Below are 23,613 nucleotides of genomic sequence, written 5' to 3'. Positions count from 1 at the left end.
TTCTTTATTTCCAATTAAGGGGCAATTAGTGTGTGTACCGTTTGTTCTTTAGTACAACTGTGTTATGAACTGTTTTAATAATCAGAGTATCCTACACCCCTCCCCCTACTGAGGGGAGGGTACCCTATTTCTCCAACACAAAATTAGTGTTTGTACTGTTTGACCTTGTATATATATTTTTTTTACTGTTTTAATAAAAGGATATGGCCAATCCACCTAGCCTTTACATCTTTGGGTTGTGGGGGTGAGACCCACGCAGACATGGGGAGAATCAACACAAACAGTGACCCGGGGCAGGAATCGAACCCAGGTCCTCAGCAGCGTTTGGCAGCAGTGCTAACCACTGCGCCATTGTGCCACCCTGAAGCAACTTTTAATACGGAGTACGTTAACTTGTCTTTTGTTTTAATAGATCAACAGGGATGAGCTTGAATCGTGGCAGTGTATTGGTATTTTTGCCAGGTAATGTTTAGAAATTATTCAAATATGTTTTTAAAATTCTGAATCAGTGACTCATGTTATCTACTATACTTCCTTAACAAGGGTGTCAAACATACTTCAGGTATAAACATTCAGTTCCTCGACTTCGTCATTTCAACCAAACTACACTGGTAAAGCTAGTTAGTAATGTTGGTAGAAGAGCTGAAATAAAAGCAAAATACTGCAGATGCTGGAAATCTGAAATATAAACAGAAAATACTGGAAAAATTCAGCAGCTCTGGCATCATCTGTGGAGAGAAACTGTTACCATTGAGTGTATGACTTCAGACTGAAAGCGAGGGAGAAATGTAATGGATTTTTTACTGTTTAAGAGGGCGTGGAGCTAATAGAAGGTCAGGGATAGGTGGGAGCTCTGAGAAATTGAACAAAAATATCAGGCGCACAAGAAAAAGGGAGTGTTAATGATTGTTTTAAAGACTGAAGAAGGGGCTGATAGTGGCATTAAGGTAAGATAGCAGAATGAGAATATATTAAGAGGCGTACAAGGGCCAGCACTCTGAAAGCAGAACATAGCCCTGCATGTCTGTTAGGAGGGGCATTGGGACAAAAATAGGATTAAAAAAGGATGTCAAGATGGAGAGAGTTTCTGGTCTGAAATTGCATAGGACCTAACCTTCACCATCCAAGGTGATGCACGATCAATTACACTCAACACGAAGTGATTTCATAACTGAAGGCTTTAATCGACTAGAACTTGTTCCCCAGCAGATTCGGTACAGGAAGTGAAGGCTGCTGGGACGGCACTGTTTCTTATACTCCGCCTGTCAGGGCGGAGCAACGTACCAACAGCCAATGGTAAACTCCTGGGTTTAACCAATGGTCATCAGCCTCTTAGGTACCGCAATACCTGGTGCTACCACATTCACCCCCTGTTAAAAAAGAGTCCGGCGGGGGTGGTGGCCAGTGGTAACAGTCGTCTTTAACATGGTATGATCAGGTATGGAGGTACCGTGCTGTCGAGAATACTTACAAAGTGTTCGTTCAAGGTTAAAGTCACAGCGAAGCAATCAGTTGCCTTCTGGAGCGTCTGGGCTTTGGTGGTGATTCTGCTGGGGGTCCAGGTGGTTGCGACTCCGGGAGACTTGTTTCGGCTTCCCTGGCAGCTTCGTCACCCCTAGGCGGCGCTGTTGGGCAAACGGTTGGCACGGGGGGGGGCGCCGCGCCTGTAGGGGGCGTCGGTGGGTGGGCGGGCCTAGGCAGGAGCGGCGGGAGTACTGACCCTCTAGTGAGGTGCTGTGGGGGGGGGGGGGGGGGTTCGGCGGGCGCCAGGGCATCAGGAGGCTCGTTTAGCTTCCTCGGACGGTACAAGATCTCGTAGTTGAAGGTGGAGAGTTCTATCCTCCACCGCAAGATCTTGTCGTTTTTAATCTTGCCCCGCTGTGCATTATCGAACATGAAGGCAACCGACCGTTGGTCTGTGAGGAGAGTGAATCTCCTGCCGGCCAGGTAATGCGCCCAATGTCTCACAGCTTCTACTATGGCTTGTGTCTCTTTTTCGACTGAGGAATGCGAATTTTGGAAGCATGGAGGGTACGGGAGAAGAAGGCCACGGGCCTGCCCGCTTGGTTGAGGGTGGCCGCCAGAGCTATGGCCGACGTATCGCTCTCGACCTGGAAGGGGAGGGACTCATCGATGGCGCGCATCGTGGCCTTTGCAATATCTGCTTTGATGCGGCTGAAGGCCTGGCGGGCCTCCGTCGACAGGGGAAAGGTTGTGGACTGGATTAGGGGTCGGGCTTTGTCTGCGTAGTTGGGGACCCACTGTGCGTAATAGCTGAAAAACCTGAGGCAGCGCTTCAGGGCCTTAGGGCAGTGAGGGAGGGGGAACTCCATAAGGGGGCGCATGCGCTCAGGGTCGGGGCCTATAACTCCATTTCGCACTACGTAGCCTAGAATGGATAGACGGTCGGTGCTATATACGCAGTTATCCTTATTGTATGTCAGGTTAAGGATTTTTGTGGTCTGGAGAAATTTGCGGAGGTTGGTGTCGTGGTCCTGCTGGTCATGGCCACAGATGGTGACGTTATCCAGATACTGGAACGTTGCGCGTAAGCCGTCCCGGTCAACCATTCGGTCCATCTCTCGCTGGAAGACCGAGACCCCATTAGTGACACCAAAGGGAACTCTTTAAAAATTGATAGAGCCGCCCATCTGCTTCTAAGGCAGTGTACTTGCGGTCACTATTACGGAGGGGTAGCTGGTGATAGGCAGACTTGAGATCCACCGTGGAGAAGACCTTGTATTGTGCAATCCTGTTTACCAGGTCGGCTATACGGAGGAGAGGGTACGCGTCCAGCTGCGTAAACCTGTTGATGGTCTGACTGTCGTCAATGACCATCCTATGTTTCTCCCCGGTCTTTACCACCACTACTTGAGCTCTCCAGGGACTGTTGCTCGCTTCGATGACCCCTTCCCTCAGCAGCCTTTGGACCTCTGACCTGATGAAGGTCCCGTCCTGGGCACTGTACCGTCTGCTCCTGGTGGCGACGGGTTTGCAATCCGGGGTGAGGTTTGCAAACAGGGAAGGCGGGTCGACCTTAAGGGTCGCGAGGCCGCAGACAGTAAGGGGGGGGGGTATAGGGCCGCCGAATTTCAAGGTCAGGCTTTGCAAATTGCATTGGAAGTCCAGCCCCAGGAGGGTAGCCGCGCAGAGGTGCGGCAGGACAGACGGGCAGAAATTGTTGAATCTCTTGCCTTGGACAGTGAGGTTCGCTAGGCAGAACCCCTTTATCTCCACCGAGTGTGACCCGGAGGCCAGGGAGATCCTTTGGTTTACAGGGTGGGTAACAGCCTGCCTTACCATGTCGGGGTGAACAAAGCTTTCCGTGCTCCCAGAGTCAATTAGGCAAGACGTCTCGTGGCCGTTGATGAAGACCGTCATTGTTGCTGTTGCGAGTGTCCGGGTTCGACTTTGGTCCAGTGTCACCGAGGCCAGATGAAGCAGTTGCGAGTTCTGATCGGGCAGCGTGTAGTCGGTGGTGCTGGGGGCCTGGGGCCCCATCCAAGATGGCGTCACCCATGGGTCGCACATGGTGGCTGGGGATGGACAAAATGGCGGCGCCCACCCATCCAGCGTGGTGTCCGGGGGGGGCAAGCTAGCCACGCCCGTGGGTCGCACGTAGCCCTAGGATAGGGGGGTGGCGGTGAGCGCTGGCCGGTCAGGGCCTGAAGGGGGGGTTGCCGCGGCGGTCTGGAGACCGCGGCCACGGCGCGGGCCTGGCAGACCCCCACAAAGTGGCCCTTCTTGCCGCACCCTTTGCATGCGGCGGTGCGGGTCGGGCAGCGCGGGCGGGGATGATTCGCCTGCCCGCAGAAGAAACAGCGGGGCCCGGCGGCGTTAGCAGGCCGTCTCGTAGCACAGGCCTGCGGGGTCAGGGGGAAGGTCTGTGGGGTTGCCGCTGCGGGGTGCCACGCAGTCCAGGGGGCCGCGCAGTCCAGGGGGCCGCCGCGTGGTCGGGCGCATAAGACTGTGCGTTTTGGTAGGCTACGCCATGGACCCTGCCAGGGCCCGTGCCTCTGAGTCCCAGGGTGTCTTTTTCTAGGAGTCTTCGGCGGATATCTGAGGAGCTCATACCCGCTACGAAAGCATCCCTGATTAAAAGTTCCGTGTGCTCGCTCCCCGAAACTTGCGGGCAGCCACAGTTTCGGCCTAGCACCAGTAACGCCCGGTAGAAATCCTCCAACGATTCCCCGGGGCTTTGCCATCTAGTTGCAAGCAGGTGACGTGCGTAGACCTGATTTACAGGGCAGATATAATGTCCTTTTAGCAGTTCGATCGCGGCATCATAGACCTCCGCCTCCTCGATAAGGGGGTAGATCCCAGGGCTGACCCTTGGGCGCATGAGGTGCATTTTCTGTCCTTCTGAGGGGATGCCTCTGGCCGTCTCGAGGTAGTCCTTAAAGCACGCCAGCCAGTGTTTAAATATTGCAGCCGAGTTGTCCGCGTAGGGGCTGAGTTGAAGGCACTCCGGTTTGATTCGAAGATCCATCCTTCCAGCTTAAGTCTAGTCGATTAAATTGATGCACGACCAGTTACACTCAAGACAGTGATTTCATAACTGAAGGCTTTAATCGACTAGAACTTGTTCCCCAGCAGCTTCGGTACAGAAAGTAAAGGCTGCTGGGACTGCACCGTTTCTTATACTGCGCCTGGGATTCGTAGAATTTACAGTGCAGAAGGAGGCCATTCGGCCCATCGAGTCTGCACCGGCTCTTGGAAAGAGCACTCTACCCAAGGTCACCACCTCCACCCTATCTCCATAACCCAGTAACCCCACCCAACACCAAGGGCAATTTTGGACACTGAGGGCAATTTATCATGGCCAAACCACCTAACCTGCATATCTTTGGACTGTGGGAGGAAACCGGAGCACCTGGAGGAAACCCACGCACACACGGGGAGGATGTGCAGACTCCGCACAGACAGTGACCCAAGTCGGAATCGAACCTGGGACCCTGGAGCTGTGAAGCAATTGTGCTACCCACAATGCTACCGTGCTGCCCTCTACTGTGCTGCCTGTCAGGGCGGAGCTACGTATCAACAGCCAATGGTAAACTCCTGGGTTTAACCAATGGTCATCAGCCTCTTGGGTACCGCAATACCTGGTACTACCACACAAGGCCTCAAACACTTTATCAGGTGAAACAACATTCCACTTGCACCTCTAATTTTATCTACTGTATTTGCTGCTCCCAGTGCAGTCTCCTCTACACTGGGAACACTAAACACAGACTAGGTGACTGCTTTACTCGCAGTCTGCAAGCATTACCGCAACCTTCCTGTTGCTTGCCATTTCTACTCACCATACCCACATGTCCAACCATGGCCTGCTGCAATATTCCAGTGAAGCATCACACAAACTGGAGGAACAGAACCTCCTATTTCAATTAGGCATTTTACATCCACATCAAGTTAGTGGTTTGTTGTTTTTTCCCCAGAATTATAAGGTGCAGTTGCACTTCAGTATTGTTTATCAACCCAAAATGCCTGCATGCAGCACAGTTCCCATCTTCTGCCTGTGACTATTGTCAGCCAGAATCATTTTAAGTGCAGACTTGTTTCTGATTTCTTTACCAGGATATCTGTAGCATGTACTCGAAAATTGCACGTTTCTCTATGATTCCCGATCTAATTCTTTCTATTTTATATTGTCGATAATGGTAAGATCAAATTTCAGATGTTTGTAAATACAGGTGCCTTTTAATATTCTAAAGTTTCAAAAGAAAGTTGAGAATTACTTTACATATTCAGAATTATTTCTTTTGTTCTTGTTTCTTTTGCAGAAAAGTGAGATGTGCAATATAGCTGAAATTAGATACATTTTCTTAAAAATCTACATTGATGCATTCTCCTGGTCTCCTGCCACTTTTCTTTATTCTTCACCTCTAATGTCTCCTCTCTTTAGGCCTGGCAGAAATAAATCATCTTCATGAAGTCCTCACCTCTATGGTTCAGAAGAGGTAAGGCACTGCCTATTGTGGTTTAATCTCTCTAATGTATGCAACAGAGAAGTAAAACCTCTGAAAGTGTGTTTGGTCATCTAACTGTTGCTTCCGTTTTCCTCATGTCTTTGAAGCAACTTGGAATGTTTTTCACTGTTAAAGGCCATGTATAATTGCAAATTAATAAAACCTGACTTTAGTCAAAAAGCAAATTGTGCAATTTTCTAGAATTTGATGGCTACTGCATCTGATATCTGTTTCAAGTCATATTCCCTCGTTGTAGGTAATTGAGTAATCTGGTGTGACCTATTAGTCCCACTGTTGTAATTTATTACTGCAGTCATCAGGACGGCTCCTAGTTGATAACATTTGAAAAGTTAAAATAGCAGAATCTCACAATACAGGAGGATGCCACTTGGCCTATTGTATCAGTGCTGGGTCTGAAGAACACTAGGCTATTAGTGCTACTTCCCTGCTGTTTCCCTATCACACAGCAATTTTCTCCGCAAAATTTCTTTTTTTTTAAGAAAACATTTTTTTGAAGCATTTATACTTTAAACATTTGAACATTCTAAACAACAGAGCGGTCCGACACACGCAACATCACAATGAACCCCGTCCTACCTCCTGACTGCCCGTATATTAGATTAGATAGGTAATGGCATTATTCTACAATGCCATGCCTCCCCCCGCCCCCCCCCCCTTTCTGCTCACGGCAGTTGTCCTTCAAGAAGTCGACAAATGGTTGCCACCTCCAAGCGCACACCTGAAATGAACCTTTAAGGCAAACTTAATCTTCTCCAGCCTGAGAAACCCTGCCATGTCGCTGACCCACGTCCCTGACTTTGGAGGCTCCGAGTCCCTCCATCCCAGCAAAATCCGTTTCCGGGCCACCAGAGAGGCAAAAGCCAGTACGTCGGCCTCTCTCCCCTCCTGGGCCCGCGGATCTTCCGACACCCTAAATATTGCTATCTCTGGACTCTGAGTAACCCTCCCTTCTAGGACCTCTGACATGACGTCCGCAAATACCTGCCAGAATCTCCTCTGCTTCGGACACGCCCAAAACATATGGACGTGATTCGTTGGACTTTCCCCGCTCCTCTCACATCTGTCCTCCATCTCCTCAAAAACCCTACTCATCTGGGCCAGTCATATGAGCCCTATGGACTACTTTGAACTGGATCAGGCTAAGCCTGGTACACGACAAGGATGAATTGACTCTCCTCGAGGGCTTTTCCCATAGCTCGACTTCCAACTCCCCTCCCAACTCTTCATCCCACTTCCTCTTCACCTCCCCAATTGGGCGCCTTCCCACTCCATCAATTCCTTATATATTTCCGGGACCCTCATCTCCCCAACCCCTGTTTTTGACATCGCCTTATCCTGCAGTCCCCTCGGAGAGAGGCAAGGGAAGCTTGGAACCTGCCTCCGGACAAAGTCCTGTACCTGTAGGTACCGAAATCCGTTCCCAGCCGGTAACTCGAACTCCTCCTCTCATCTATCCAGCCTCGTAAAACCCTATTCAATGAAGAGATTACCAAATGTCTCAATCCCTGCCCGTTGCCAGCTCCTAAAGACCAGAAGACAAAAGAGGAGAATTAGGCCACTGGGCCCATCGAGTCTGCTCCGCCATTCAATCAGGGCTGATATTTTCTCATCCCCATTCTCCTGCCTTCTCCCCATAACCCCTGATCCCCTTATTCATCAAGAACCGATCTATCTCTGTCTTAAAGACACTGTGATTTGGCCTCCACAGCCTTCTGCGACAAAGTGTTCCACCGATTCATCACCCTCTGGCTGAAGAAATTCCTCCTCATCTCTGTTTTAAAGGATCGTCCCTTTCATTTGAGATGGTGTCCTCTGGTTCTAGTTTCTCCTACAAGTGGAAATATCCTCTCCATGTCCACTCTATCCAGGCCTCGCAGTATCCTGTAAGTTTCAAAAGATCCCCCCTCATCCTTCTAAACTCCAACATGTATAGACCCAGAGTCCTCAACCGTTCCTCATACGACAAGTTCTTCATTCCAGGGATCATTCTTGTGAACCTCCTCTAGACCCTTTCCAAGGACAGCACATCCTTCCTTCGAAACGGGGCCCAAAACCGCTCACAATTCTCCAAATGGGGTCTGACCAGAGCCGTATACAGGCTCGGAAGTACCTCCCTGGTCTTGTATTCTAGCCCTCTTGACATGAATGCTGACATTGCATTTGCTGCCTTAACTGCCGACTGAACCTACACGTTAACCTTAAGAGAATCATGAACAAGGACTCCCAAGTCCCTTTGTGCTTCTGATTTCCTAAGCATTTCCCCATTTAGTAAATAGTCTATGCCTAAATTCCTCCTTCCAAAGTGCATAACCTCTCACTTTTCCACATTGTATTTCATTTGCCACTTCATTGCCCACTCTCCTAGCTTGTTCAAATCCTCTGCAGCCTCCTTGCTTCCTCCATACTACCTGTCCCTCTACAGATCTTTGTATCATCTGCAAGCTTAGCAACAGTGCCTTCAGTTCCTTCTTCCAGATCATTAATGTATATTGTGAAAAGTTGTGGTCCCAGCAAAGACCCCTGAGGCACACCACTAGTCACCGGCTGCCATCCTGAAAAAGACCCTTTTATCCCCACTCTCTGCCTTCTGCCAGTCAACCAATCCTCATTCCATGCCAGGATCTTACCCTTAACACCATGGGCTTTTTAAACGTATTTAACAGTCTCCTATGCGGCACCTTGTCAAAGGCCTTCTGGAAATCTAAATAAATCACGTCCACTGGTTCTTCTTTGTCTAACTTCCTTGTTTCCTCCTCAAAGAACTCTTAACAGATTTGTCAGACACGACCTCGCCTTTGACAAAGCCGTGCTGACTTAGTCTTATTTTACCATGCACTTCCAAGTACTTTACGATCTCATCTTTAATAACAGACTCTAAAATCTTACCAATGACCAGCACAAAGAAATCTATCCGGGAGTACACAAAGAACAACAAAGAACAAAGAAATGTACAGCACAGGAACAGGCCGTTCGGCCCTCCAAGCCCGTGCCGACCATGCTGCCCGACTAAACTACAATCTTCTACACTTCCTGGGTCCGTATCCCTCTATTCCCATCCTATTCATGTATTTGTCAAGATGCCCCTTAAATGTCACTATCGTCCCTGCTTCCACCACCACCTCCGGTAGCGAGTTCCAGGCACCCACTACCCTCTGCGTAAAAAAACTTGCCTCGTACATCTACTCTAAACCTTGCCCCTCTCACCTTAAACATATGCCCCCTAGTAATTGACCCCGGGGAAAAGCCTCTGACTATCCACTCTGTCTATGCCCCTCATAATTTTGTAGACCTCTATCAGGTCGCCCCTCAACCTCCTTCGTTCCAGGGAGAACAAACCGAGTTTAATCAACCGCTCCTCATAGCTAATGCCCTCCATACCAGGCAACATTCTAGTAAATCTCTTCTGCACCCTCTCTAAAGCCTCCACATCCTTCTGGTAGTGTGGCAACCAGAATTGAACACTATACTCCAAGTGTGGCCTAACTAAGGTTCTATACAGCTGCAACATGACTTGCCAATTCTTATACTCAATGCCCCGGCCAATGAAGGCAAGCATGCCGTATGCCTTCTTGACTACCTTCTCCACCTGTGTTGCCCCTTTCAGTGACCTGTGGACCTGTACTCCTAGATCTCTTTGACTTTCAATACTCTTGAGGGTTCTACCATTCACTGTATATTCCCTACCTGCATTAGACCTTCCAAAATGCATTACCTCACGTTTGTCCGGATTAAACTCCATCTGCCATCTCTCCGCCCAAGTCTCCAAACAATCTAAATCCTGCTGTATCCTCTGACAGTCCTCATCGCTATCCGCAATTCCACCAACCTTTGTGTCATCTGCACCTTATGCACATGGGAGTAGAATGAAAACTCCTTTCTCAGCGGTCTGCGGGCGGGTGAATAAGTCCATCCAGAATTATCTGGAAACAAATGATATTGGAGAGGTATCAGCAGTGACGGTTTGGGAGATTCTGAAGGCAGTTGCAAGAGGGGAACTAATTTCAATTTGGTCCCATAGAGAAAAGGTGGAACGAGTAGAGATGGAGAGATTAGTGGAGGAGATACTTCGAGTGGATAGGAGATATGCGGAGGCCCGTACGTTGGGCTCCTGAGGGAGCGCCGGAAGCTACAGGCAGAGTTTGAGTTGTTGATCACGGGGAGAGCGGTGGAGCAGTTGAGGAGGGCAAGGGGGGGGGGCGGTCTAAGAATATGGGGAAAAGGCGAGCAGGATGCTGGCGCACCAGCTTAGGAAGAGAGAGATGGCCAGGGAGATTGGGGGAGTAAGGAATAGGGAGGGTAACATGGTCTTGGACCCACGGGGGGCGAACAACGTTTTAAAATAATTTAATAGCAAATTATATGAGTCGGAATCCCCGGCTGGAGCAGAAGGGATGAAGCGATTCTTAGATCAGTTGAGGTTTCCGAGGGTGGAGGAGGACCTGGTGGAGGGGCTGGCGTCCCCGATTGAGGCAGAGGAAATTGTTAAAGGACTGGAGGGCATGCAGCCGGGCAAGGCTCCAGGGCCGGACAGTTACTGGGTAGAATTTTAAAAGAAATTCTCAGAGGTGTTGTGCCCGCCGCTGATGAGGACCTTTAATGAGGCTAGAGAGAGGGGGATCCTCCCCCCAACGATGTTGCAGGCCTCGATTTCACTCATTCTTAAACGAGAGAAGGACCCGGAGCAATGTGGGTCATATAGGCCGATTTCGCTTTTGAACGTCGATGCCAAGCTGCTGGCTAAGATTTTGGCCACCAGAATAGAAGACTGTGTCCTGGGGGTGATAGGGGAGGACCAAACTGGATTTGTTAAGGGCAGACAGCTCAATGCTAACATCCGGAGGCTTTTAAATATAATTATGATGCCCTCGGAAGGAGAGGAGGCGGAGGTGGTGGTTGCGATTGGACGCTGAGCAGGCTTTTGATCGGGTGTAGTAGGAGAGGAGACTGAAGGAGCTGCCGCTCAGGATGGTAGAGAGGAACTTTCACTACCTGGGAATACAGGTGGCTCGGAAATGGGAGGCATTACACAGGCTCAACCTAACCCGGCTGGTAGAGAAAATGGAAGGGGACTTTAAAAGATGGGATATGCTCCCGCTTTCGTTGGAGGGGAGGGTACAGACCGTGAAAATTACGGTTCTCCCCAGATTTTTGTTTGTCTTCCAGTGCCTCCCCATCTTCATCCCTAAGGCCTTTTTTATGCGGGTGAATAAGACTATTTGGGGCTTTGTATGGTCGAATAAAACCCCGTGAGTGAAGAAAATGTTGTTGGTGCGCAGTCGGGGGGAGGGTGGGTTGGCGCCGCCGAACTTCTGCAACTACTACTGGGCGGCGAATATAGCAATGATTAGGAAGTGGGTGGTGGGGGAGGGGTCGGCATGGTAGCGGATGGAGGCGGCGTCATGTAAAGACACCAGTTTGGGAGCACTGGTAACGACACCTCTGCCGTTCTCGCCGGCCCGATACTCCACAAGTCCGGTAGTAGTGGCGGCACTGAGGATCTGGGGGCAATGGAGGAGGTACAAGAAGGTAAAGGGTGCGTCCGTCTGGACCCCGATTTGCAATGACCACAGGTTCGCACCGGGCAGGATAGATGGCGGGTTCTGGGGCTGGCAGAGAGCAGGAATTAGACGGATGGGTGATCTTTTAATTGACGGGAGTTTTCCCAGTCTAAAGGCGCTGGAGGACAAGTTCAAGCTGACGCCGGGGAGTGGTTTCGGATATTTGCAAGTGCGGGACTTTCTGAGGAAACAGGTGTTGGCTTTACCGCTGATACCGCCATGGGGGATACAGGACAGAGCAATCTCTGGTATCTGGGTGGGGGAGGGGAAGGTGTCCGATGTCTATCAGGAGTAGTTGGAGGCGGAGGAAACCCCGGTGGAGGAGCTGAAGGGCAAGTGGGAGGAGGAGCTAGGTGGGGAGTTAGAGGCGGGTCTGTGGGCGGACGCCCTAAGCAGGGTTAATTCCTCCTCATCATGTGCCAGTCTCAGTCTAATACAGTTTAAAGTGGTACACCGGGCACACTTGACGGCGGCGAGGATGAGTAGGTTTTCTGGGGTAGAAGATAGATGTGTGAGGTGCGCGGGAAGCCCAGCAAACCATGTCCACATGTTCTGGGCATGGCCGAAGCTTCGAGGGTTTTGGCAGGGGTTTGCGAAGGCAATGTCCAAGGTGCTAGGTACGCGGGTGGTGCCGAGACCAGAGATGGCGATCTTTGATGTGTCAGAAGACCCGGGAGTTCAGGGAGTGAAAGAGGCTGGCGTCCTGGCCTTTGCCTCCCTTGTAGCCCGGAGACAGATCCTTTTAGTGTGGAGGGACTCGAAGCCCCCCGAGTGTGGAGACTTGGGTCAGTGACATGGCTGGGTTTCTCAAGCTGGAGATAATAAAGTTTGCCTTGAGAGGGTCAATGCTGGGGTTCTCTCGGAGGTGGCAGCCGTTCGTCAACTTTCTCTGGGAAAATTAAAATGTCAGCAGAAGCAGCATACTGAAGGGGGGGGTGGATGGTGCAATATGGTTAAGGGATGTACAGAATGGGTTGGTGGGAAATGTCTATTTTACCATGTTGTTTGTGTTATGATAAAATTCTGCAAATACTTTAATAAAATATTTATATTAAAAAAAAGAAAACTTCTTACTCCTTGGCCTCCCAAACCTCCAGGGTCCACCCCTCCCATGTGCTCTATAACCTCCCTTAGCTCCTGCCATAGCTGACACCTTTCCGGACCTCGGATCCAGGACTGTGTTAAAGTCTCCCCCCCCCATAATCAGTCGATGTGAATCCAGGTCCGGGATCTTCCCTAGCACCCTCCTAACGAACTCAACATCGTCCCAGTTTGGGGCATATATATTCACCAATACCACGGCCATTCCCTCCAGCTGCCCACTAACCATGATGAATCTACCCCACGGGTCCGCCTCTACCTTCCCCACCTCAAATGCCACCCTTTTATTGATCAGGATTGCCACCCCCTCGTTTTAAAGTCCAATCCCGAATGTAACACCTGTCTGACCCATCCCTTCCTCAACCTAACCTGATCTCGCACCTTCAAATGCGTCTCCTGCAACATGGCCACGTCCACCTTCAATTGCCTCAAATGTGTGAACACACGGGTCCTTTTGACCGGCCCATTTAGCCCGTGAACGTTCCACGTGACCAGCCTAGTCGGGGGCACCCTACCCCTCTCCCCTGCTGGTCAGCCATAACCTCTCCTGAGCCATCCTTGGCCCATGCCCCATACTTCACCTGGCCCACCCCCAGGCAGCCACCACCATCAACTCTCCTCCTCCACCAGCTTAAAAGTCCCCTCCCTGTCAGCAGTCTAACCCAACCCCCCTGCACAAAATTTCTTGCAAGGTTGTTGATTCCTTCTAAAGAAGGAGCACTTTGAATAACAAATGCTTGCTCTTACGTTTTCTTTAAGTGTCCCATCAGGAATAGATGTATTTGAAAGGGAATGCCTCAAGCCAGTTGGCTGTTTTAAAATACAGTAACAAGGCATGCACAGACATTTGTAGTCCCATCTCTCACTCCATGTATGTCAAAATTAATTATAAAAGTGTCACTAGTTATCTGCATTTATATTACACCTGTCAGTGACACTGAAAGGGGTTTTCAATGTTAACATAATGATTTGGATCTTGTCAATATTGAAGAAAGAGTGCTCAACACTGACCTCAAAGAAAGCTACCTACAGAAATTCAGCAATTTCTGTGGTACGGTTTTCCCTTCACTGAAAAGCAGTTTAAATCTGCTGCCAAATCCAGGAAATATCTTGGCATGTAACAGGAGTTATGTTCGCAATCAGTCTGTTTTTTTTACTGAGATGAATAGCATAAAAGCACATGTTTTAATTAAATCAAGATTGCAATAGAGATTACAGTTTAGGGAAACCTCAATAGTGCAGCATCTCATTGTGGAGTATGGTGAAGCATTTGAGGGAAACACAATTTGAAGGGGATATACTATAAGCCTTTGTGGTTGAGAATCTGGGGCTTTTAAGAGGTCAGAAAAGGCCATATACAGTGGTTGGTGCTTGTTATAGTGTTATTATTATGCATCATCTTATTAAAATATTTTCTGCTGTCATCGATAAGTACTGTGACATTAATTTTTGTTACCTGTGTATATTCAAATTTAACTGCCATTAGTTCTAATTCTATTATGTTACGGTTATTTTGATGTTTAACTAACTGATCCTGTTTTTTTTTTTTTTTTTTTTTTGTCGTTATTTTTATATATCAAAGAAGATTAACTTACTTTCGACCACCTTTTTGTGGTCAAGTTACACATCTTTTTGCCGATGAGAATTAGAAAAAAAAACAGGTTTCAGCACAAAGTTTTGCGAAGTTTACCGACGGAACACAAGTTAGCAGCACTGTGGCTATGTTTGGGTTTATCAGTGACTTTGTGAAGACAACAAGAAGTGGAATGAATATGTGGAAAGGTTGGAATACTCTTGGCAAATGGGATTGGAGATGAGGCTAGAAAGTGCTCAATTCTCCCGAGTGTGTGAGAGTAGCAAACTTGCAAGCTAGTGAGAAATTTAGCTACACCATGGAAATGGGGCATTTAATTTACGCTTTTAGTTACACTTGGTCAGAATCACCCACAATCCTAAACGCTCAGAACTGTACAATGTTTCAAATTCTATTGTCATTTTTCAGAAGATGGGACAGTTTTTGGCTAACTTTGTTGCAGGTTTGAAAGTCATGCTTTGGGACAGACTAGTTTGTGGCATTAATGAGGACAGCATTCAGGGACGTTTGTTGGGAGAAACCACACTTTTAAGAAGGCTCTAGAAATATCTCAGGACATGGAAATGGTTGCCAATGGCCCACACAGGCAGGTGCACTGCATCAAATAACGAAATAAATTGCAAGTAAAAAAGTGAAGTCAGTGGAGTGTTTCAGGTGTGGAAGATCACACTATGCAAATCATTATGTTTATGGATGCTGTTTGTCACCAGTGTAACAAGAAGGGGCATTTAGCGAAGACGTGCCAGGGTGCTCAAGAAAGTCGAATGCTGAGCAGGGAACTTCAAATGCAACAAAGCTTCAGTCGACGGCGCATCAGTTGGCAAACTCAAACGAAGTAGAGGAGCCCTCTTGTAACATGTTTCATGTGAGTGAGGGGAGTGCAAAGCCTATTTATGCCACAGTGAAGGTAATTGGGCAGAAAATCAAGGTAGAGGTGGATGAACCTCTGAATTGGTAATCACTGAGGAAACCTTCAGGAAGATTTGGGCTCTAAGCAGGCAGCAGCTCTTACTCAGGCAAGAATCAACCTTTGGACGTACACCTGTGGAACTGTACCATTGCTTGGAGTGTTGGAAGTAGATATTGCATACAACAGCCAAGAAGCATGAGCATGGCCCGTGATAGTAAAAGGACATGGGCCTAGTCTACTAGGGTGTGACTGGCTTAGGAAAATTCAGTTGAATTGGGGTGAAATAAAGCAAGTGACAAGACGTTATTCCGAAATACCGGAGGTTTTCAAAGACAAACTAGATACATTGCAGGGTAATACAGTCAAATTGTTCATAGATCCACAGGTTACTCCTCGCTTTTTCAAACCAAGGACAGTGCCCTACACTATGAAAGGCAAAGTGGAGGATGAATTGAAGTGGCTGCGAAGGCTAGAAATCATTGAGTCAATTCAATTTTCATGCTGGGCAGCTCCAATTGGTCCTGTTCCTAAAAGTGATGGCACTATATGCATATTTGGGGATTACAAATTTACCATTAATCCGGTTTCCAAGCTGGACACTTGCTTGTTGCTAAGGATAGACCATCTGTTTTCAATCCTTGCAGGAGGCAAGACGTTTTGAAAACTGGACATGAGCCACACCTATCAACAACTCTTGCTAGAGGAAGATTCAAAACAGTATGTGACTATTAACATGCATAAAGGGTTGTTCAAGTATAATCGCTTGGTGTATCCTCACTTCCAAAGATCAATGGGCAACCTGTCACAACATATTCCTCATGCTGCAGTCTATTTAGATGACACTTTAATTTCAGGTTGGACTGAGGGGGAGCACCTCAGCAACCTGGATCGAGTTTTAATAAGGTTTTCCGAGGCAAGACTGCATCTTAAGTAGAGCAAGTGCATTTTTCAGGCACCAGGCATGGAGTATCTCGACTACATCACTGCATGAGGCTTATCTCCTGTGGAAGGGAAAGTTTGAATGATTTAGGAGCTCTGGAGCCCAGGAATGTGGCCGAGTTCGGTTCATTTATAGATCTGATAAACTATTATGGAAACTTTTTGCCAGGCCTGTCTACAGTGTTGGTTCTAATGTACCTACTTCTGGGGGGTTTTCTGCACTACCAGTGCTGTTGCAAGATCCTCCAAATCCGGTGACTCAACAGCAGCTGCCCCCCAAAATAGTTAAAACAGGGAAATAAGAATACTTTTCCGAATTGGTCTTTTATACCTTAAAATGGGCATCGGTAAAAAACGATAAATAAGCTTACTGGTCGGAACTTTTTTCTTCTGTTGGGTGGCACTTCTCCAGTGCTTGGAGGTGCCTGCAATAGCTTTCCCAAGTCTCCAAAGCATATAGGATCATAGGGATCACTGCTGTCCAGCAACCAGGTCCTTAATCTCAGGATTGAGCTCCTGGTCCTCAAATACTCTCTTCCTCAGTTGGCTGAAGGCTGAGCTGGCATATTGGAGTCGATGATGAATTTTGTTGTTCATGTCTGCTGTCATCAAGAGGAGGCTCTGAAGATGCAGAGAATGGTCCACGTTTTCTGGGATCTCATAATCTCTATCAAAGAGTTGGGGGGGGGGGTATTTTTGCAGTGCTTGTTTGAAAGAGGACGGTAGTTTTCCGGGTGAAAGGTCCATTTTCTCAAATGCTTTGGAGAAGTTGACAATAAACTGGAGCTCAGTTTCTGAGAGCAGGCACCAAAACGAAAAACCAGCTCCGCTAGGCGAGGCATGTTGTTCGTATGCCAGACGTCACTCTCCCGAAGCAACTGCTCTACTCAGAATTTGGTTGTTGCAGAAGATTGTCAGGAGGACAGAAGAAATGCTTTCGGGATGGGCTCAAAGCATCCCTGAAGAGGTCAAACATACTGTCAACTCCTGAAAGACCCTGGCTTGTGACCGATCAAAATAGAGAATGCTCATTTGGGAAGGCACCAAAGGAATTGAGAGACTTCAGGAATGTGCATAGGTGAAGTTGGTGTGCCAGAGGGAGCGCACAAACCTCCAAACAACCTATCTACCTAACCCTTGAGGCACTAGCTGCCTGTATGTGACAGACGTTACAACCATCAGAACCCATCAAACCAGAGTGGAAGCAAGTCATCCTTGATCCTGAGGGACTTCCTAAGAAGACAGAATTACTGACAGCAACTTCAGGATTTCTGCATTATTCTGCGCAGGCGCAGATTTCCAAATGAAATGAAGTGAAAATCGCTTATTGTCACAAGTAGGCTTCAAATGAAGTTACTGTGAAAAGCCCCTAGTCACCACATTCCGGCGCCTGTTCGGGGAGGCTGGTACGGGAATTGAACCGTGCTGCTGGCCTGCCTTGGTCTGCTTTCAAAGCCAGCAAAGCTGCTGTCCGTTTCAGTGTAATTACTTCAGCAAAATCTGGGTCAAAATTGGTTGCTAAAACAGAAGCTGCAATATCGTATACTGTACTAACAATTGAGGAAATAATTGGAAACCCAATAATTCCTGAGCAGTGAGTGGAACCATTGATTATAAAATCTTCAGCTTAGAAGGAGACCACTCAGTACATTTTAGTTGTGCTAGGTCAACAGCAGTGTTAAGTACTCTAGTCCTTGTTCTTTGCTGTAGTCCTTTACTATACTAATAAAAATACTGCATTTTTTTGTGGATCTTTGTCACATTACAGCTTTTTTCCTGAAAGGAATGTTGAAAATTGAGTCACATTTGTGCTGCATTTTGTCTAAACAACAGACATTGTCACTTGTTGGTATATTTGGACGCTGTTGTTGGAAAATGTTGTTATAAAATTGAAACCAATATTTTTACTTTATTAACTTTCCCTTCAATGCCCAAGTGCAGCTAACAAAAACTGGATAGCCTTACTTAATGCATGCTTCTCCATAAAGAGCTCAAAATAAAACATGATGTTCTGATTGTAGGCTGCATGTATACCCACTACATTCAAGTGTGACCTTGGAAGAACAGAGTAATGTGTTCCTGACCCCGGTACCTGGCTATAGAAAGGTGAGTGTGATAGAAACTTTTTAAATAATTTGGGGAAAAAAACTTAATTAGGATCATTTTCCAGTAAAATAGCACCTGGTTTTGTGACTCATTGGAAGTTCAGCTATTATTTCCTCATTTGGACAACTTGTGCAATCACATAGTGCTGTATTTTTTTTAGCTCAATTACTGACAGACAAATTGCAAGAATGTAGCTAATTTGGATAAAAGTGACTTCTAGTTTAATTAAGTCAAACAGTAAATATGCTCAATGCCGAGAAACGTACTGCTGGTCAGTGTTCCTGGATCATTTTGGCTTGCAGGCGTATCACTATATGTGGATAGGTCTGTTCGAAGAGTGAGATGGATATATCCCTCTTAAATGTCGAGGTTGTTTTTGTTGCGATATATATGCTGTGGCAGCCTGCATTCATCTAAGTTGAATTCTAAGAGTTTGAAGACTGTACCTTAGTGAAGGATATTAATAATAATAATCGCTTATTGTCACAAATAGGCTTCAATGAAGTTACTGTGAAAAGCCCCTAGTTCCACATTCCGGTGCCTGTTCGGGGAGGCCGTACGGGAATGGAACATGCGCTGCTGCCTTGTTCTGCGTTACAAGTCAGCTGTTCAGCCCACTGTGCTAAACCAGCCCCATTAGATTGCTGATGTTCAGCTGCTCCTGCAGTAAGTAGGAGTTGCAACAAACACGCAGGGAAAGGGGAATGTATAGTATTTAGTTCACTAATTATTCAATCTATTGCAGTTTTTTTAGCAGGCCAATGAAATACACCAAGGGACAGAACAAAATTATTCTGTATTTAAACAGCTCCAGTATTTTCCAGATGCATGACATTATGAATACCGTGTAGTGTTTGCCAACCTCACCACTTTAAATACATTACAGTTTTATAATTCTGGCTGCTCAGTGATGTTCACTGTGTTAAGGTCAGAGGCATGGTGGTTATAAAATTGTTGCAAGATTAAAGTTGTTTGGTTATGTGGCGTATATGTTCTGATTACAGCTGGTTTGTAATGGGAATCCTGTACCAAAGACTTTATCTGCAGTTCTTGGCAAAAGTACATAATTATTCCTTCGACAGCACCTTCTAAACCTGTGAGCTTCACCACCTAGAAGGACAGAGTTGCAGGTGTATAGGAACACCACCTACAGGTTCCCCTCTCAAGTCCCACATCATCCCGACTTGGAACTACATTGCTGTTCCTTGACCGTTGTTGGGTCAAAATCCTGGAAATCTCTTCCTAACAGCAGTGTGTGTTCAAACAGCACGTGGGGTGCAGCAGTTCAAGAAAGCAGTACACTACCACCTTCTCAAGGGCAATTGGGGATGGACAATAAATGCTGGCCGAACCAGTGATGCCTACTTTTCATTACACATTTTAAAAAAAATTAATTGCTTTTATTAGCTCTGGACTTGACAAATTCAATGTAATTATGGCCAGCTTCCCATCATCCACTTATGTAATCTTAAAGCCAAACAAAATTCTTATTGCCATTATCCTAACGTGACACCAAATACCTTGTATTGATTACCCCAGTGCTTACTGACCAACATTTATTTCCAGATGAGTTATGCCTCAGTTTTAAAATTCTTATCCTTGTTCTCAAGTCCTTCAGTTCCCTTTCGGCTCCCTCTTTCTGTGATCTTCTCTAAGATAAGGAATGCCCTGCCTGCAACAGTAGTGGACTCGCCAACACTAAGGGTATTCAAATGGTCATTGGATAGACATATGGACGATAAGGGAATAGTGTAGATGGGCTTTAGAGTGGTTTCACAGGTCGGCGCAACATCGAGGGCCGAAGGGCCTGTACTGCGCTGTAATGGTCTATGTTCTATTTCTACTCTTTGGTCTCTTGCCCATTCTTGGGACAGGACAGTGGTTAGCATACTGTCTCACAGACCAGGAACCTGGGTTCAATTCAGGCCTTGGGTGACTTTTCGGCGTTTTCACTTTCTCCCCGTGTTTGTGTGGGTTTTCTCTGAGTCCTCCAGTTTCCTCACACAGTCCAAAGATGTGCAGGTTAGGTGGATTGGCAATGCTAAATTGTCCCCCATTATCAAAAGATGTGCAGGTTAGGTGGGGTTAAGGGGTTACGGGGATAGAATGGGGGAATGGGCCTCTATCGGAGCGTTGGTGCAGACTCGATGTGCCGAATAAGACCATAAGACATGGGAGCAGAATTAGACCAATCAGCCCATCCAGTCTGCTCCACCATTCAATCATAGCTGATATCTTTCTCATCCCCATTCTCCTGCCTTCTCTCCATAACCCCTGATTCCCTTATTAATCAAGAACCTATCTATTGTAGGGATTCTATGATTCCTGATTTTAATTGCACCATCTTTGGTGGTCCCTTCAGTTGCTGAACCTCTAAGCTCTGGAGTTTTCTCCCTAAGCGCCTCCCCCTCACCTCTACTCTTTCCTCCTTTAAGAAGCCCTTCAACCCTCTTTTCTCACCTTTCTGATCCCATGTCCTAATATCTCCTTCAATGGCTTGGTGTCAAATGTTATTTGATAGTACATCTGTAAAGTGCCGTGGGACATTTTGCTTCATTAAAGGTGTCATAATGCAAGTTTGCTATATTCATTGCAGAATGACTTACCTAATCTATATTGCGTCCCTTAGCTTGTGGATTTGGAATCTGATCATTATTTTCTTATATATAAAAGTTGCAGTCTAATATAGCACAGATGCTTTATTTCTGGTTATTTTGGCTGAAACATGGTTTGGAATGATGGTATTCTAATTTGTTCATTTAATATTTCACATTGTCATTGTTTGTTCTATTTTCCCTTAAAAATAGATCATTTTGTCCACAAATATCGCTGAGAGCTCTGTCACAGTTTCAGATGTTAAATATGGTAGGCCTTCATTATTTTGTCTTGTTTAAAACAGATTTTACTGTTTATCACTAAGTTTGTACTACTTGGGTATAGAACACACAAAATAGTTCTAAACTTCTAACTCAAATATTTATGACACATGTAATGAATATTTCAATAATGTTTGTTTGAATATATTAAAGCCAAAGCCACAAGATACCATGAGTTGCATTAATTACTGAAGTTTTTTAAACCTAGTTCCTCATACAGTCCATGTGAATTCAGAAGCTGTGGGTTATTTAGCCTGTTCACTCCAAATATATATCCTCCAAGAATGGAAGAGGTGAAAAATTATGGAATTGTTTTGTGGTGGAAGTGTGTGTTGTCTGGTGTTAGCCTGTTCAATGGAAGAGTTGGCCTCTGTATATTTGTACTTGGATGGTTATGGAAAACTGCTGTACTTTTGCAAATGATTCTGTGGTGTTAGTGGAGTAGCCTGAAGATCTTGTACATGAAACTTTAAACAATAATCTAACTCGTGTGGATATGGTAATGGGTGACCCAAGCTCAGACATGGGGCTTTGCAAAGCTCAAGTGGTCATTTCAAAATACTGACTGGAGAATACAAAGGCTGTCTGACCTGTTTGTTGCACTGATATCTCAATGTCTTTGTGATGAGAGGGAATGAAAAGGCCAACCCTCTGGCATATAATAAAGGTGTCAATATAACTTGCTTCATAATTCAGAACGCTGAGGCATGTGATCAAAGGGTTCCAGTAGCTCATGACATACACATGCAAATTGTCAGATAAATGTGCAGCACATGGGGGACATGGTTACAGTGACGGAGAATCTGCCTCCATACATGACTTTGCTATATATTGCTGGATTGAAATGTTAATGATGTGTACACATAATACATGGTGTTGAATTTGGTTACTTAAAACATCATGGTGAGGCACATTGCAAGATATTTTGTCCGTATCCTACTTTACATCGACTCCTAAGTTCATGTTCAAGCTAAGACTTGGTAACAACTGCTGGAAGTTGATATTTGTAGGCTGGGTATGAGAACACAGGTTATATTCAAGCTACAGTATTTACCATAGCTGTGTTCCAGAGTGTCAAGCAGATGCTGTTGAAGCTCTGCATCTTCACTTTTGGAATCATCATTTACTGAAGTGTGTATTTGCAAAACTATCCACCACGGATAGTTTTTTCACTTCACTAGCTTAAAACTCCTGTAAACGCTCTGGGCGCCTTGTGTTAACAGGAATTAAAATAAAATGTTTAGGTCAAACAGCATATGTGGATAGAAGAGCAGTTCATGTTTCGGATCAATTAGCTTGAGTCAGGGCTTCTGGTGGCGGCATGTGGAGAGCAGTCGCACACAAGGTGGCTCCTGCCAGAGTACTTTGATTTTGGCCATTTTTGCCCATTTTTCTTCATTAGTTTGATGGTTCCCAAGTAAAAGGAATGCCCATAAAGTACAAAACCAGGCAAGAGACAAGTAAAGAATCATGGTCAGACTCGAAAGCCTCTCAAGCGTTGTCTGTTGAGAAAATGGTGGAGGCTTCTGCTGCGACTTTGACCACTCCACAGACGGCCAAGATGGTCACAGGCACCTTGGTGGTGGAGCATAAAAGAGTTTGGCTGTCTTTGAGGATCTCTGATAAAGCAATCGAAGGGGCACTGGCCCTCATTGCAGCTTTGGCAAACACAAACTGAGGGTAAATATGCAGAGTGGCCCTCTCGATGCAGAGTACCAGATCCCCATTGCTGCTCATGTTAGGGGAGTTTTAATGGTGAGATGAGGATTTTTTTTTGGGGGGGGGCGTGGAAGATGGGGCTCTTTGTTCGACTTGTTGCGATTTGCTGGTTAATTTGGGTGTGGTAGTGATTGGGGTGGAGGCTAGCTGGGTCACCCCACCTGGTGGGAATGGCTGACTCCAGATTTTGTTTTGAGGGGGGCGGGGGATTAGATGGTCCCCTGTCTGGCTGGGCACTCAGATGTAATAGGGTTCATCAGCCCAGTGAAGAGATCCAGGGAATTCGCTCACCGTAAGATTTGAATGCTGATGTGATTGAGGAGCCTTGGATGACAAGAGAAGTGTAGCTTCTAGTCAAGAGGAAGAAGGAAGCAAGGTTCTGGCATGGCTCTAGAGGGTTGCAAGGTAGCCAGGAAGGAACTCAAAAATGTACTAAGGAGAGCTTGAAGGGGGCATGAAAAGGCCCTGGTGGGAAGGATTACGGAAAACCCCTAGGCGTTCTACACCTAGGGTGAAATTCTCCGTAACCGGCGCGATGTCCGCCGACTGGTGCAAATCAGTCCGGCATCGCGCCGCCCCAAGGGTGCGGAATCCTCCACATCTTGAGCGGCCGAGCCCTCACCTTGAGGGGCTAGGCCCGCGCCGGACTGATTTCCGCCCCGCCAGCTGGCGGGAAAGGCCTTTGGTGCCCCGCCAGCTGGCGCGGAAATGACTTTGCCGGGTGGCGCATGCGCGGGAGCGTCAGCGGCCGCTCACAGCATCCCCGCGCATGCGCAGTGGAGGAGGTCTCTTCTGCCTCCGCCATGGTGGAGACCATGGC

The 23,613-nt window shown here is 46.9% G+C and overlaps 1 protein-coding gene across 1 annotated transcript in view; it reads left to right on the top strand.

Moving 5' to 3' along the window:
• tdrd9 (tudor domain containing 9) overlaps window positions 1-23,613 on the top strand; it is a 255,517-nt gene that overhangs the window by 137,349 nt on the left and 94,555 nt on the right. Inside the window, exons 9-12 of the mRNA XM_072489934.1 lie at window positions 413-462; window positions 5,906-5,960; window positions 18,114-18,198; window positions 21,006-21,063. Coding sequence (XP_072346035.1) covers window positions 413-462; window positions 5,906-5,960; window positions 18,114-18,198; window positions 21,006-21,063 — 248 coding nt within the window. The remainder of the gene's footprint in view (window positions 1-412; window positions 463-5,905; window positions 5,961-18,113; window positions 18,199-21,005; window positions 21,064-23,613) is intronic.

The sequence above is a fragment of the Scyliorhinus torazame genome, chromosome 2 (genome assembly GCF_047496885.1).
Source record: "Scyliorhinus torazame isolate Kashiwa2021f chromosome 2, sScyTor2.1, whole genome shotgun sequence".
NCBI lineage: Eukaryota > Metazoa > Chordata > Chondrichthyes > Carcharhiniformes > Scyliorhinidae > Scyliorhinus > Scyliorhinus torazame.
This window is presented reverse-complemented; position numbering and strand designations above follow the sequence as displayed.